This window comes from Eschrichtius robustus, chromosome 3 (genome assembly GCF_028021215.1).
Source record: "Eschrichtius robustus isolate mEscRob2 chromosome 3, mEscRob2.pri, whole genome shotgun sequence".
NCBI lineage: Eukaryota > Metazoa > Chordata > Mammalia > Artiodactyla > Eschrichtiidae > Eschrichtius > Eschrichtius robustus.
Genome location: NC_090826.1, coordinates 185,431,484 through 185,448,441, shown reverse-complemented (window position 1 = coordinate 185,448,441; position 16,958 = coordinate 185,431,484). Strand labels below are relative to the sequence as shown.

At 41.4% G+C, this 16,958-nt stretch overlaps 1 protein-coding gene across 3 annotated transcripts in view; it reads right to left on the bottom strand.

Annotated features, from left to right (window-relative positions):
* NEK7 (NIMA related kinase 7) overlaps positions 1 to 16,958 on the bottom strand; it is a 136,482-nt gene that overhangs the window by 55,414 nt on the left and 64,110 nt on the right. For all 3 annotated transcript variants that reach the window (XM_068541856.1, XM_068541854.1, XM_068541855.1), the window contains 2 exons: positions 8,716 to 8,778; positions 7,055 to 7,165 (listed from right to left, as the gene is read on the bottom strand). In XM_068541856.1, the coding sequence (XP_068397957.1) occupies positions 7,055 to 7,165; positions 8,716 to 8,778 (174 nt within the window). The remainder of the gene's footprint in view (positions 1 to 7,054; positions 7,166 to 8,715; positions 8,779 to 16,958) is intronic.

Sequence of the window (16,958 nt, the reverse complement as noted above, 5' to 3'; positions counted from 1 at the left end):
CTGGAACAGGGGAGTGGAACAGAGGTGAGACAATCAACTGTTATACATACACTCTCCACACACTTACTGAGTTTCTACTGTCAGCCAGGTACTCCCTGGAAAATGAAGGCAGGCTGGTGAGCGAAGCAGACACAGTCCCTGTACGCAGCAGGGCTTTAGGTCAAATGGGAAATCCAGACATCAGGAAAACAATCCCACCAATAAAGGCATGAATGTGTTAACGAAGCACTGAGAGAAGAGTATGCCGGGACTCTTAAGAGCATAGAGTCGTCTACAGGTCAAAGAAAACCATCCCTGAGAAAGTGATGTCTGAGCAGAGAGCTGCAGGACAGACAGACATAAGCCCGGCCAGCCTGGGGGACACAGCACCTGGGGCAGCGGGAGCTGATGCTCGACTGCCCTGAAGAAGAACTGAGAGGCCGCTTCTGGGGCCCGGGAGGGGAGGCGGGGCAGATTCTACAGCAAGGGCTTGCTGAGCACCTACTGTGTGCAGGGCTCTGTCCTCAGCACGAGGGGTGTGTGAGGACACGACGCAGAGGACGGTTCCTCTCTCCGAGAGCCTATGTTCTGGATCACACGTGGTTCTGTACGTCTCGTCAAACATCTTTATCTTTACCTCAATGGGAAACTCTAGGAAGGTTTGAAAGCAGAGGTTTTTCTTTCTTTGTTTTTCTCTCCTTCCTCACTTCTCTTAAAGACTGATGGAGAAATATAATAGATTTGAGGGATGGATCCTGGATGCTGGGAGATTAGTTAAAAAGCTCCCACGTTCCAGGTGAGAGGTGACAGTCCTTCACTCAGCAGGGAGAGAAACGGCAACGGAGCTGGGTGGAGAAACCTGAGAGACACTGAGAAGGAAAGTAAACAGAACTCGGTGACAGACTGAAAAGGGGAGGTAAGAGAGAAAGAATGTCCGAGAAGACTGCTGGGGTCCAGCGTGTGGGTCCAGCGTGCACCCTGGACAGCCCGGGGCCAGCCTCCATGAGGGAAACCACGGGTCCCCGTGTAGACGTGGGGAACCGCGTGTGCTCAGGATTCAGACAGAGCTCCACACTACAGACAAGCAACTGGATCAACACGAGCCTAGAGAGTAACTGATCCACTGGCACGAACAAGATCAACTGGGAAGGGAGCGAAAAGCAAAAAGCAAAAAAAAAGCCAGGACTGAAACTTTTAAAACTCCGTCATTCACGACTAGGAAGAAGAGAATGACTCAGTCAAGAAGAATCAGTCTCCAGAGAGGCAGGAAGAAAACCAAGGCGCTTTGGGACTCAACGGGCCATAGGGGGAGTCTTAAGAAGGAGGGTGGGAAAAGCAGAGGCAAAGGCGGCTGAGGGTCAAGCAGAGCGAGGCCCGGACCCGGCCACTGGACTGAATGACACACGTCACTCGAGAGCCACGCCCCGTGGTGTGCTCGAAGCCGGGCCAGGAGTGAGCGTCTGACTGCGGAGACAGAGAGAGCTCGGGCAGCGGGAAGGGAAAGCCAGGCGGGGACGGGGGCGGCAGGACGGGACCCAGCGGGGGCTCCCCACGTCGTCCCGTTTACAGCAGCAGCACCCTCCTCTGACCCCGACTTCCTTCTTCTCCGCTGTGCTGACCGACGTCTGACATACTGCATTTCCACTCGCCTATCACTCTGTCTTCCCCACTAGACATACGGTTCTCGGATGAAATCAGTGAATGCGTGAAGGCAGGATGTGTGTGAACGCACGTGTGTGCGTGTGAACGTGTTTAAGATAACAGTGACCTGAGCATGTTCGAGTGGTGTTAGAAGGACCCAGCAGACGCCTCCAGGATGGGGAACAGATAACTAAGGGTTCTGAGAATCGGGGTAGAGAAAGAACAAAGAACCCAGGTGGCGACACACACAATCCCTTCTGTCCAACAAGGAATACGGAGACAGGAGAGAAGGAGGAGAGAGGAGTGAAGGGCCAGGCTGGTCCAGCAGGTTCGGCCACGGGAAGGTGAAGGCATCCTGACTGATGACGTCCATTCACTGTGAAAGAAGGCGGGCTGCCATCTGTGAAGTGTGGTGAGAGGAGAGGGGAGAAGGGGTGACCGGAGTATTTAAACAGAATAAAGAACGTTCCAGTACCTATCAAGTATACTGATAGCACACCTTCAGATAGGCACATGTAATTATAATACTTAAGTGTGTGCACACATCTGTACCTACGCCTACAAAAATAAAATACCTATATATGATTTAGCCCTCATAATAAGACTATAAGGCAGGTATTATTAACCCAATTTCGTACCCAAGGAAACTGCAGCTCAGTCATTAAGATTCAGTAGTTAAATCAAGGCCACAGCAGCACTGCTTAGAGTCCTCTATCACCCTCAGAAGCTCCCAGTCTGTCTAGATTTGGCTGTCTTGTTACAAACTACCATTCTAACCCATCCTACTCCTTTACAAAACTTATTACAACTCCAGTTACACAGTTTTCTATGAGTGTCAGTTAAATGCCTCTCTCCTAGACAAGTTCCAAGAAGCCATAAACCAGGCGTACAGCACACAGTCAATGTCAGTAAATAAACAAATTAAAGAGTGTTATTTTCTTTAAGGCTACAAACTGGTATAACTATTTGAGAGAACAATTGGTAGTATCTGTTATGATTTAAAATGCACATACCTTATTGGGCAGCAATATTATTTATAGAAATCTGTGTAACTGTCTATTAAATACAGTGTGTATGGTACTGTTGTATTGAAATACACAAGGTTTTGTACTGGAGCTTTCTCTGTAAGAATTAAACGATGGAAACAGTCCAACTGTCTATAATAAAGCAATAATTAAATACACTGTGATGCATCTGAGAAAGAATACATAATCAGTATATATTTTTGTATGTGTGTGTATGTGTGTAAAGATACAAAATAAAGTTGGAAAGGTTTTATGCACATAAAAGTCAGTGGTTTATCTGGGAGATGGAAAGGCAGGGAGGAAAAGTTAAGGCTTTCACCATTTGAGAAAATTAATCAGAGATGCTTTATATTTAAAAAAATAATAAACACTATGCTTACTAAGTCAAATGGAGAGAAAAGCCACAACTATGTGTTCTATTGAAATGCGTCAATCCATAATCAGAGTAATTCTGTGTGATGAAGGACCAGGAGAGATCTCACAGGTCAGATCCTCCCAAGTTATTAAATTACTCCCTCCCAATACAATTAGGTATTTGGTCAGGTCTAAAATATCATACTGCAAAAGGCATACATGACTATATAATCAGGATATGAAGACATTCTACTCATGTGAGTCTGCTTGGTCAAACTTTCTATTCTGAACACTAGTCAAACTTTCTGTTATGGTCATTATGCTGAGATTACTGTAAGACCTACAGACTTGATAGTATTACTTTCAACCTTTAGAAGTGCAGCTCCAAGAGGATCTAGAAAACCAGACCCAAGAATGTCTTGTATCTTGACTAGGCAAACTGATAGTGGCTCTAACAAAGGACAGGATCATTAAAGGCTTACACAGTAAAGCCTGTGGGTGAGGAAGGAGGAATGATAGTACTAATCCTGTCAAGAAAAACCACTTCAGTATTCTACCAAAGTACACTATGCTGCTCTAAAAGCTTATAACTTACTAGGAATCAGTTGATATATTTTATTTTTTTAAGAAGTTCCCTAAATAGTCTTTTACATGATAGATACTTTCAAATTTTAATCAGCAGCCCCTGACTAAGGGTATAGCTATCCATTCTATAATGGGAAGTTACTACTCGTTACCAGAGTTCTGTTCTTCTTAATCTATCTTACTAGATCCACAGGGTCAGCTGATTAAAAATTTCCTTGATAACGTCAAGTGATGGCAAGTCTGTTTGAATGTGGAGCTGAGTTCATCGCCACAATAAATATAAGATCACACTGACAAATTTTTCCTTCCTCACGGGCCGAAGAAATCTGAATCTGCTGAAGATGGAGGTAACAGGGCTTCTGTAAGGCACTCTGGTTTTGAGTTAGTTTTCTCAAGTGTGAAAGGACAGGAGTACTCTTCCAAGGTAAATGTCATAGGCCCAGGCATGCCTTGGCATTAGGCCAGGAACAGCAACCTTTATGTCTGAAGTAGGAGCAGCAAAGGAAGAAAACCAGATTGAACAAGAGCAAAAACTCTAAGACAATCAAGCCCCTAAATCATCAATCTCTCAATCTAGGGCAAGACTTTGGAACTGAAATTGTCTGTTTCTTTTATCTGCTTCAGCAGGCATTTGCCCAATAGGGATTTGCCCTCTTTCCTTCACACTATAAGTAATTAAGTTAACTCTTGTACCTAAAAGGTTCAAGCAAAGAATTTCATGTTAGTTGTCTCTCTTGTAAGGATTATTTACATGAGCTCTTATGTGTCTCACCTTGATAGAGAGCTGTTTTGTAAGATTTTCCATTTGTGTATTTGCATTTCTTTTTAAAATTAAGACTTTTTTTATCGTTAATTAATTTGCAGACATTTTGTTGGTGGTTAGCTATCTGTGGTAGCGGTGGGAAGTCCCTACAACAGAAAGTCAGATAACTGATGGGAAGTGTGTCATCCTACCACGGGACTTTAAACAGCGTCAGCTTGATAGCATTCTGTGATAGTAGGAATGTTATCCTCCTTTTATGTAGCGTTTCTATAATTTAGAAAGCAATCTCAAAACGGTCTCCATCTTACAAACGAGGAAACTGACCCTAAGAGAAGTTAAGTAATGAGAGTTCAAATGGCTGACACTGAACTCACACTGGAGAGCAGGGTTCTCAGCTACTGCTAGTAAATCCACAAATGCCTTGATAAGAACATCTGCCAAAGGGCTTGGAATGGAATGCAAACTGTGTATGCATCAGCATTTTCCGGGGGAGAAGGTCAAGGGTTTTCACCTGATTTTTCAAAGGAGTTTTGTGATACAAAAATTCTCAAGGGCCACTAAAGAAAAACACACGGGTTTTTACATCAGACAAACTTAATTTCAAATACAGTTCTTCTATTTATTAGTAATGATACTTATCTTCTCTAAGTGTCAAAATTACCTCTGAGAATTCTTCTGACGAGTAAACAAGATAATGCATACAAAGCGCCTGACACTGTTTTTAAAACCCCTTACAAGAACTCCATGTAGCAGAGATTACTGGTTGTGCTCAGGTATCTGTTAAGAGACTGAATATACAAATAGACGATGGCCAGACCACATATAAAAACAGAACAGAACTCTGAACCACAATCCCCAGCAACCTGACCAGGAAACCAACCTTTCATCTTTAACTAAACAGCCCGGGAAGCCAGCCTGCTCCATCAGACTCGGAGGAGGTCAGACTGCTCTCTCTAGTGACAATCCAGTAAGCTAAACAATAACTTCTGTAACAGTTAGTCCCAAATGGCCAGGACTTAGTAACTGACAGCTTCCCCAATTTTCATCCTTGCTTCCAACTTAGGACCAAGCAGAGAAAGCCAAATACGCAGCCTCACCAGTCACCTAAGATGCCCAACTTGGAGGAAGCTCACCAACAGCTTCTGTGTGCCAGTGGCCTCCCATCAGGGCACACCCGAAGCCTCCTCTTTTATCCACTATAAAGAGTCCCTCCCTCCTCTACCTGCCCGAGAATCTCTGCCAACACACTGGTGACAGTGGTTGACTCCGTTGCTGGAACAGGCTCAGAATGAACAGCTCTTGCTTTTCTCATTTCGTTGGTCTTTGCTGATTTCCACACTGTTCAATTCAGCTTCCAGAGTAAGAGAAGTTTAGCTCACACATGGACAGCCAAATGAAGACTACACATGCCAGCCTCCCCTGCACCTACACACGTTCATGAGATGAAATTCTGGCCAATGGGATGAAGGGGAAAACAGTGCGTGGCAGCATCCAGTGACGTGCCTTAGATACAGCCAGCCGGTGCCCTTTCTCCCGTCACGGCTACGACTTGATCAGCTGTAAACAGGCTTGGTCTCTGAGAATCTGAGATCAGAACTGCCATATTAGCCCCAGAATTTTACGCAACAGAGAAATATACATAATAACACTAACAATACAGCAATAGCTTCCATTTACATAGCCTTCCTATATGTGGGACATTCTTCTAAGTTCTTAGTAAGTATCAATTAATTAATCATTTAAAACGACCCTATGAAGTAGGTTCTAGTATTATCTTGTTTTGGAAAAAATATGGTACACAGACAGAAGTTAAGTAAGTCCCTGGTGGTCCAGTGGTAAAGAATCCGCGTTGCAATGCAGGGGACACGGGTTTGATCTCTGGTCAGGGAACTAAGATCCCACATGTCACGGGGCAACTAAGCCCGCGTGCTACGACTACTGAGCTCACGTGCCTCAACTAGAGCCTGCATGCCGCAAACTACAGAGCCCACGCGCCCTGCAGCCTGTGCGCCACAACTAGAGAGAAAACCTGCACAGCACAACTAGGGAGAAGCCCGCGCACCACAACGAAGAGCCCACGCACCACAATGAAAGATCCCGCATGCCACAACTAAGACCCAACGCAGCCAAAAACATAAATTAAAAAAAAAGAAGAAGTTAAGCCCAAGGATAAGCCGTTTTTAGGCTACTGTTATTTGGCAGTTTCTATAACTTGTAGCTGAACTTAAACCCAATTAACATGCCCTTAGAAAAGAAATAACTTTTAAGTGGTCAAATCAGGGTTTGATGTGCAAGTTTGAATCTAAGGCCCACTTTCTTCTTTGAGCAACCCTCCCAGGAGCGGGGACAGCCCAGGCCAGGCTGCTCTACAATCTCCCACTGGCCCCTCTGTTTGATGTCCAGAGATGCAGGATTCAGGGTGCTCTGGCTGGAGAAATCAAGCTGCACAACTATAACTTCAGCTTACAGAAGACAAGCCCTCGGTCTATTTCCAGGTTGGTCTTGGAGTGTTCACACATCCAGTGTGACTTCACCAGGTATCTAGCTTCATAATCATAGTCATCACTACTGCCTACCACTTATTACAGGGCTACCGTATGTTAAGCACCGCGTTGAGGTCTTTAAAGTAGCTAACATGCCTATATTTTTAACCTACAACTCTATTAGAAAAAATAAATCTTCAGTTTAAAAAAAAAAAAAACCTTACCTTTATCATTCTGGATAGATCACCAGCATCTGCTAATTCCAAAACTATGTTTAGTTCATTATCTTCAATGAATGATGCATAATATTTAATTACATTAGGATGGTTGAGTTGCTGAGAAAAAAAAAAAAAACAAAAAACAGGCATCAAAAAGTTTTCTTACTATAAATTCCCAAGAGTCACAGTTTCGTAACTTAAGAATAAAGTTAGTTACTGCATTTCATTTTTAAGTTACAGAAATCTGAACATGACTATATTTTTCTTTAATCTAGTGAATTTTGAAATAAGTATTGTACTTAGTGAAAGTAAAACTAGACATCATTTTTATTTTAATATTTTTATTAGAAATAATAGAGTAAATTATACACTTAAAATTTTAAAAAGTATTGCTATGTTAAACAAATATATAAATACATGCATATAAATGAATGACTAAATTAAATCGCCAACTGTTAAAAATTATATCCTTCAAAATGATAACTGTCATTTAAGGCCACTCAATGTTAAGTAAAGTATTCCTTTTTACTACTATTTTGAAGTTAAGGATGATCCTAGTATAACTCCAGCCAGTGGTAAAAATCTGGCATCTACCATATTGTATCTAAATATCACTTTTACATCAAATAATATAAATATTCTGAACTTATCTATGGGGTTGATTATTAAATTACCTTAAAAAAATTTCACCTTGTAGGAATATATTCATCAGTCTATACACATTTACAGTCTTTTTGTACAATCTTTTCATTCAATCTTTAAGCAAGGTAACATAAGACAAATCATTTCTCAAAGAAACTTATTCAGGAATGATCCCAAAGAGTATACACAGGATTTTCTTCCCTTCTTTCTACTTATAGGTTTTCCTCCCACATTTTCTATGATGATATATTATTTCTCTAACAAAGGTTTATTAAAGCAGTCACTTCACGTCCCAGGAAATAACTACAACAAATCAAACAGTGGAAAGCATGGTTCATTTTGATCTTACTCTTATCTTTCTGAATAGATCTGATTCACTTCAGGCACACACAAAACTGGATGTTTTGAGTTGATCTTTGGATACCAAGTTTTATCCAAAAGTTAAAAATATAACATAAACCACTGAATTCCTCAAAAGAAATTTCACTATAATAAATGCAGTGTGAAGGGAACTGAAATGCCAGTCCTATTCTTTGAGTGGATGAGAAACTGAAAAGCTAATTCTGACATACTCTTTACACCACCCTTTCTACATCTGCAAAAGGATATGGAAATATTATTTTTAAAACGTGAGCCATTTGGATCAGTCCACATTCTCAATATACCATACCTTGAGATAATGCTAATATGCATTTACATTACTTAACATTTAGAATATGTCTAATTGGAATCATCAAGAAAAAATTTCTTCAATGTTTTATGTCTATTTTATTTATTTTCTAGTTTGAAATGGGGGAAAAAAGCTAATCCTACCATATGTTCTAATGAAATTATTGTACAGTAGATCCAAAAGGTAACTGCATTCTTCAATATATTGATTTCAAATTTATATGTTACTTGAAATCAGTGCAGTATAAGCTATATCTCAAAAATCTTTTTGTTTGTAAGTGTGATATTTTAATAAATTACTTTTATCAACCTACTCAGTTATGTTCAAAACAGTCAACAGTTCATTTGTTATTTACCTTAAGGAGATCTATTTCTTTGATACAATCAGCACGTGCTTTGGCGTCCATTAAATCAAATATCTAAAAATAAAATCCAGAATTACTTAATAAAATAGTAATCTCTGGTTCAAGTTACCATGTAAGTCCACTGTAATACTTTGCACACAATTACACACACACAAAGAAGTGTTCTTTCCAATTAGCTTTTAGGAGCCGTGGAGATCTACAGGTATCTTATCCCATGTGACTAGAGGTTACATTTTCCCTCCAGAGGCAGTCAGTATTAAAAATGGGAAAAGAGAACAGCTAGATATTTCAAGTCTTAAGTGCAAATGGAACAGCACGGAAGTTGTGAGATTGTGATATACTAATATAATAACAGTTAAAACACTGAACAATATGTGCTAAATATATTGCATGAACCACCTCGTTTAATTCTCATTTAATCTGCATGAGGACAATAATGTTAGTATTCCCACTTTACAGATGAAGGAAAGTAGGTTTAGAAGGCTTAAGAAATTGACAGAAGTTCACACAGGTAATTAATGGAGCAGCCAGAATTCATTCTGCGAGTTATCCAACCATAACCCAAGCTCTGAACCATTAATCTATATGATCAAATCAGGTCTAAAAGGTCTAATGCATGCATTCTTGACAGGGCTGATACCCTCTCGTCAATTTTCCAAGGAGGTGAAAATTGGTTCTTCAGAGAGAGGGTGACAAAGTCTTACTCTTTTTAAGCACAGATATACATATGATACCTAAACAGATACACTGTATCTACGGAACTAAAATTTCATGGTGGGGGGCATAATTGGGAAAAAATGTCTAAAAAGGTGAGGGGTGATAATAAAGAAAAGGTTGAGAAATGTTGATCTAATGTAAAAAACATAAAAATAAATAATACAATCAAAGGGCTCTTTAGTATATCTCTGAAAACAAAGAAATCGCTCAATGTTCCAAGCATATGGAAAATTAACAGTAAATAAATATCTTAATAAGTCAATACTCCAAGCATAAATGAGAATAACACGTTCATGTTCTTGCTTTTCCATGATTCACAAAACTGTGTTGAATGCCAACCTATTATTATGTTTTATTATAGCTACAAATAAGGGAACCAGCTTGCAGTCCTCAGGATGCACACTGTCAGGTGCAGACCGCAGACTGGAGCACAGAACATGACGCTCAACCCAGCAAGTGCTGCTGCACAAAGTGACGTGAGGACCTCAAGGGGCGGGGTGTGGCTGCCCGGGCTTCCAATGCTTGATTCATATATGCAGGAAAGTGTAATACACCTCAGAAAGATTTCTTACAGAAATAAGTAAAATGACAAGTTCATTACTTAAAGGAGTAAACTTTACATTTAGCAATTTCACATAGGAAAGCCACTCATTACCCAAAATGCCAAAAGGTGCCAGAAAAATGTTGTCACTAAATAACAAATCTAACAACTATAACAAATATTAATGTAAACAGAAAATTTTGAACTTGATGTTAGTTACTGATATGAAACACACACACACACACACACACACACACACACACACCTTATCTGTGATGCCATTCTCGGGAACTACCACTCACAGGGGACTTGATAAAACTTGAAGAAATGTGGGGAAGTACAAAATTTTGAATGTCTTAGACCTTGAAGGAATTCCCGAAAACTTGTTTTTAAGGAAACAGAGAAACGATCATTCTGGTACTAGTGATTAAAATGAAAAAAAAAAAAAAAAAATCACAAACTTGGAGACATGTATAAATCTAATCTCCCAGTAATCAGTGTCTCTATGATGGAAAAATATTAAAACACGAAAGACTGAGCGAGATGAGAATGTGTATGAGAGCTCTAGGAAACCCTAACTAGACACAAAATACAAAGACAGAACTGTGCCACGTTGAAGTCATGAATCTTTAATTCAACTTACAATTAAACTAATTCAGAATTACAAATTAACTTTTATCTTGAACTGAATTCTCAATACCAAAAGTCACTTCTCAAACACTGAGGAATGAAGCATTGCTGGCGCATTTAAGGCAAAACTAAATTCCGAACCAAATACTTTTAATTGGAAATTCAGAAGTATCTTATCTTGCTTTTTCTCCTAGCCAGCATGTCAAGACAAAAATAGAAACTGAATCTTCAGATTAAATCATTCGCAGACACAGATTCAAAGCTGTCTGATTCCGTGAGCAAGAAAAGGCAATAAACACGGAAAAAAAAAATCTGGATTTTCATAAACTATTTACAAGCTTGTCTTCAGAAGGCAACTTTCCAGCTCTACCAAAGTTTCTTTGGGTTTTTAAACTAATATTTGATAAGAGCAAACTTATTAGCAGTGTTTACGCAAGTGATTGGCTGATACGTTCTTGGTATTCTCTGCATCAGTTAAAAAGTTTTCCTTTGTCATCTTTAAATTTTGCCAAAATTACTCACGACTAATGAAACTGAAAAGGTTAACACTACGTATCTTTGGAGGGAAAAGGCCTTCAAGTGACTTAAACACAAATGTCCTTAAAAGGGCATCTGTAAATCTGTGAGGAGAAAAAAACACTTAAAATGTAGCGAAGGAAGTACTTCAAAAAATACACTAAGAGTTTGACAAACCTGTTACATCTTACTTTAAATAAATCTTACATAAATGGAAATCTCAACCAAACATCTGGGCCTCCCCAGCCTCACAGAGCCTGCATAAATGAACTGAGCAGCTTGTCCTATATTGAGGCCTGTTTCCCACGTGCCCTCTGTCCTTCTTCTGGTCTCACCCCTGGACTGTGCCTCTGTCTTTCCCAGCGCTCCTGCCCCTTGCAACCCAGGTGCCACAATGACTTCTGGTTCCCGCACTTGCTGAGTGGTAGGCAAAGACTTTCTTATTTGAAGGATGGAAGATGGGTGAGGGAGTTAGAAAGTCCATGGCAGAAGGGCTGAGTGGCCTCTCTAGATGTAAATTACAATCATGGAACAAGATAATCTCCGAATAATGAAAGTCTCTACCACCAGCCCTTCCCTGACTCAATACACAGGCCCCCTAAGGGGTGGAGAGCGGGGCAGAAGTTAAGCCAGGTGAGTGCACGAAGAGCTCTGCACTGGAGCCACAGGAACCGAGCTCCTCTGACACCCAGGCCTGTAATCCCGCGGCCGTCAGCCTTCCTCTCTTCATGCACCGTGTCTGAACTTCAAGTCAAAAGACAGGCCTCAGTTTCTTCCTCATGGATTCCTTAAGGCCCTGGCAAATGATGGCATGGAACTAGATACCTGTCTGTGTCCTTAATTTTTCCATGATTATTTAAAAAAAAAAAAAAACCCTTTGTTTCCCAAGGGGATGCCTTTTAACTCAACAGGCTAGTATATAGTGATCTAACTCCTAGGGCATCAATCAGCCCTGTTTGCTTAAAATTAAAAAGCTTCTAATATGTACCACAGGAAATTCATCCTTTGTTCAGACTTCCTGAGAGCCTGAAGCTCAGCAAAGCTTAGCCAGGGCTTCCAGAGGTTCAGAAGCCACCCTACAGGGGTCAGGGAGAAGGTGGTGCAGGAGAAGCAAACAATCCAAAATCATGCCAGTGAGAAATATCCTGAAAGGAGTGGGAAAAAGAGATGCCACTGAAGGAAATAAGAAAAGGGATATCCAGAAAGACAGGAGAACCAAGCCAGTGTAGTCTGAAGAAGCTGTGGGTGTTGAAGCAACAGTTACTACGGAGACGTCAGTAAGAAAGTCAAGTGATGACACTGCAGGAGAGGAGAGGCGGATGCGGGAGAAACGGGCAGCAGCTGAAAAAGTCTCCAGGAAGACAGAAGAGAAAGATCTTGTCCAGAGCGCACGTAGGGAAGGGAAGATGAATTAGGATGGCTGTGCAATCGTGAAAGCACAGCAGATGGCAGAGGTTGTCACTGTCACACAGGAGATGCCCTTTTCCACTAAGCATGAAGGCATACGGGCCTGGCTGAGGCTTCAGAGTAGGTGGTAGTTTTTAACTTCCACCACTGACAACACTGTAATCGTATGTACCTGCTGGTTTGTGTTCTTCTCATTACCGTGGTTAAAATATATCCAAGTAGGGAGTACAAGAGAGTGCATTTCCAAAGAAAGGTAAGCGAAACTCCGAGGAATAACCTGAACCCTTCTGTGCTGGGGGGGGGCGTGGAACAGTGGCTACGTGTGAACAGGGAAATGAAGAAATACCCAGTGAAGAGAAACCCTGCCCGGGGGGTTAGCAAGACGGGAGCAAGATGGGGGAGATTGTAAAGTGGAGACATCCGCATTGCTCAAATAGCTGACAAAGGTCCAAGAAACTGACGCAAACAACTGAAATCAGACCTTAAATAAGAGGCCTAGAGAATATGGACTAGAGGGCCGTGGTCAGGATGAGGTCAAAGAACAAGCTTTGGTGGAAAGATAGAATGGAAGAGAAATGAGACGGGGAGATGAAGAGGGGATGTGGAGAGTTAAGACAGGACAAGCAGAGTGCAGGGTGGGCTGTGACAGTGCTGCGAGCTGACCGGGTGCCGGGGGGTGGGCGTGCCGAGCAACCGGGACGCCTGGTCTCGGCAGAGTCAGCGTGGTGCCAGGGAAGGGACAGAGGAAAATGAGAGCAAGGGGCTGAAAACATATGTAAGAAAAAAAGAGGGCTTCCCTGGTGGCGCAGGGGTTGAGAATCCGCCTGCCAATGCAGGGGACACGGGTTCCAGCCCTGGTCTGGGAAGATCCCACATGCCGCGGAGCAACTGGGCCCATGAGCCACAACTACTGAGCCTGCGCGTCTGGAGCCTGTGCTCCGCAACGAGAGAGGCCGCGATGGTGAGAGGCCCGCGCACCGCGATGAAGAGTGGCCCCCGCTTGCCGCAGCTAGAGAAAACCCTCGCACAGAAACGAAGACCCGACACAGCCTAAATAAATAAATAAATAAATAAATAAATAAATAAGAAAAAAGAGGGGGGTGTTGCAGACTGGCAGGCAAGGGGCAAGATGGAACAAATATTGATCTGGAAGGGCTTCAAGGACGGAAGAGAATGACGATGGCTGGGCACAGACTAAGGGGAAGAAAGCCTAGTGAAGATGACGTCCCCGCATCCCAAGTCAAGGAAAGAGAAGCAGCTCACACCGAGAGGATGGGGAGGACGGTGGGGATGTCGAGGAGAGAGAAGATTCACACAAAGAACAATATTTACTCACCGGGCTTGGCCACTAGAAGAGTTTCTCATTTAAAAATTTTAAGATAAACTCATATAATCAAAACTTGCATTTATCTTAATGACGACCCTAAGGTACCATAAGATGCTAAAAAAAAAAAAAAAAATTGTGAAACATCAAAAAATGGACAAATAACTAAATTATTTCATTGATGTCCACTGTATCAGTTAAATATTTTAATGTTAGTAATCTATTTATGGTATATATCCTAATTCATTATAACCCCCAAAGTTTGTTAACTAGAATGCCCCATTCTCTAAACATTCGATAAGGCTAAAAATTTACTACATTTTTATATGCCTCAAAATGCCTAAAATAAAATTGAAAGTACAAATGAATAAAATTAAGACGCTTTAATTTTTTAAGATGAAGTCTCTGCCTCCTTGACAAGTAAACTAGTATCAATTACTAAATTATTCTCCAATTTAAAAAATATATAATATATAAATTATTCTTACAAATGCTTCCTAATTTTCATTTGCTCAAGTATCTATTGAAAGTTTCAAAGAAGTCTATAGGGATTAAATAATGAAATTGATAAAAGCTGCAGGACGAATCCCGTAATCACAGTGAACACTGAAAAAGAGACTGAATATATGGCTATAAAGTGTTACAAATATATTAAAATCACTGTATGCATTACAGAAGAAGCTACTGCCCACAAATTTCTAATTGCATGCAAATCCTAATGTCTAGTTACATGCAAACGTGCAAAATCTTTAATCTAAAATTAACACATGTAAAAAAGCAAGTTATACTCATTAATATACTTTAAAAAGTGATTTTCTTGAGGAATGCTTTAAAATAATTATCAAATATAAGTAAATACAAGTAAAACAAATATCAAAGAATATTTGCCCTTTCAGAAAGTTTTTTTGAGATCACCCAGATCAAAAGGGTAAATCTGAACAAATACTGTATATTATCACTATTTATGTTTGTTTGTAAGTATACAAAAGTGCTTTACACAAAAGTGACTCTAATAAATGTCACTGACTGACAATGGATGTCCCACAGTAAAACAGTATTATTTAGGCATACAACTTAAGAGTAAGAAAAGACAAATTAGGCATTAACGAACTAAGGATCAAACTACTTCACCTACTATTAAAAAGTCAGGGTAACAAAGGTCAAAGAACTGAGACACAAAAACCCAAAATTCATGCTACAACATCACGTCTACCAATTCCAATAACACAGCTCTAATCAATTAACTAAGTGTAATAAAACAGAGATTAAGTGGACCAGATCAAAACAATTCTTTGATAATCTTCCAACACAAAGAACTGTGGTTCTGAGACCCAGCCCAACGCCTGTGAAGACTTTCCCAACCTCCCTCGCACCCTGGGCTCCTCAAGGTTGCGCCCACTTTGGTTCCTCTCTCACTATTTTAGACGTGTCTTGGCTGCACTTCCACTGGAATCCATAAGCCCTGTTATTTCGTTCATGTTGGTATTCTCAAAGCCTTAACACGCTAACCACCGAACATCAGGTGATCGCTAACATTGGAGAAGTGAACCGAATGAGCAGCAGGAAGGGAAGCAGGGAGAGAGGGCAGCAAAGCCAGTATGTGGAAGTTCAAAAATGTTCCATCAGTTAAGAACCATCTTAATTTTGGCAAACAAATCATGACGGGATGTGGGCAAATTTTCCAGACGGTTGGTTAATGTTGTCATACATACACTGCAGGCTCTCAACCTCTTTATGATTTCAAAGAAGGAACGTGCATTCAGTACACGCTCTTTCCTTTCCACACACAGGTAACAGGCAAACATCCAGGAAAGTCACCAGGGCTTCCGGCACGTTGGCCACAGAGAAGTGAAACCTGACGCACAGGACAAAGTACAGAAGAGCCTGGAGAACTACGCTGAGGAACCTGCACGCTGCTTCTAAAGAGTCTCATCAAAGATTTGTGAGCAGAGCAAGGAGTTATAAACGCAACATTTCAACACATGAACTCAACCAGGAAGGATTCTAGAAGAGCTGGAAAGAATGACACGGCCCTTTAGACGAGTAAAGTAGCCTTAAAATAACAAATTGCATGAGGAAATCCAATGTTTGATTCCTTATGAATTTTCTGAAGAGGGGCTAGGATTCTTCAGACAGGAAAAGAAGTCTGGTCAACAACAGTTTAAAACATTTCATACTAAACTGCAGAGGTGGATTTTTAAAAAGGAAGAGCCCTGGTCTTTACTGTTCAGCGCAAGTGTAATACATCACAGAAATCAATAACATGTCTGAAATGCAAATATATGTCTCCTCACAAAGGTTTAAGATACTGTTCCCTAATTACAGAAGCTAAGAATATCTTTACAGCATCATTTCTCTCTTGTATAAAGGAGTTACATTTGAACTAGAAGATGTCCCAATAGCAACCCTAAGAAGCACAGAAGAAGGCAAAGCCCAAAGGACAAACTTGAACTCGGCAGAGCGGGAGGCAGCGGTCTGGGGTTTACCATGGTGTGAAGTGGGGGCAGCTGGAGGGGCATCTGCCCTGCACTGACTGGAAACACGACCGTGCGCATCCACTCCTGTCCATGCAATTTTCCAGTCAAAGGAAAGAAAGATACAGGCAACCAGAAACGATGTAGATGGTATTACAAGAGGCCTGGAAGAGCTTCTGTTCTTCCTCCCTCCCTCCCTTTTCCCTTCTTTCTCCCCTTCTTTCTAAGTATTTCCAGTGACAGGGTTCTGTGATTTAAAACGCAATCCTTAGAGACAGAATTGAGCGCTGTCTCTCTGTCCACACTCAGGGTCGGGGGCGGGGGGTAAGGGGAAGAGGGAAGCCAGGAAGGCCACAGGGACTCCACCTGGATGGTCTCTCACTCCATCCATCCATGCATGCATCCACCCACCCACCCATTCATCCATCCATCCATCCATCCATCCATCCATCCACCCACCCACCCACCCATCCATCCATCCAAGCATCCATCCACCCACCCACCTACCCATCCATCCACCCACATATCCATCCATCCATCCATCCATCCACCCACATACCCATCTATCCATGCATCCACCCACCCACCCACATATCCATCCATCCATTCACCCACCCACCTACCC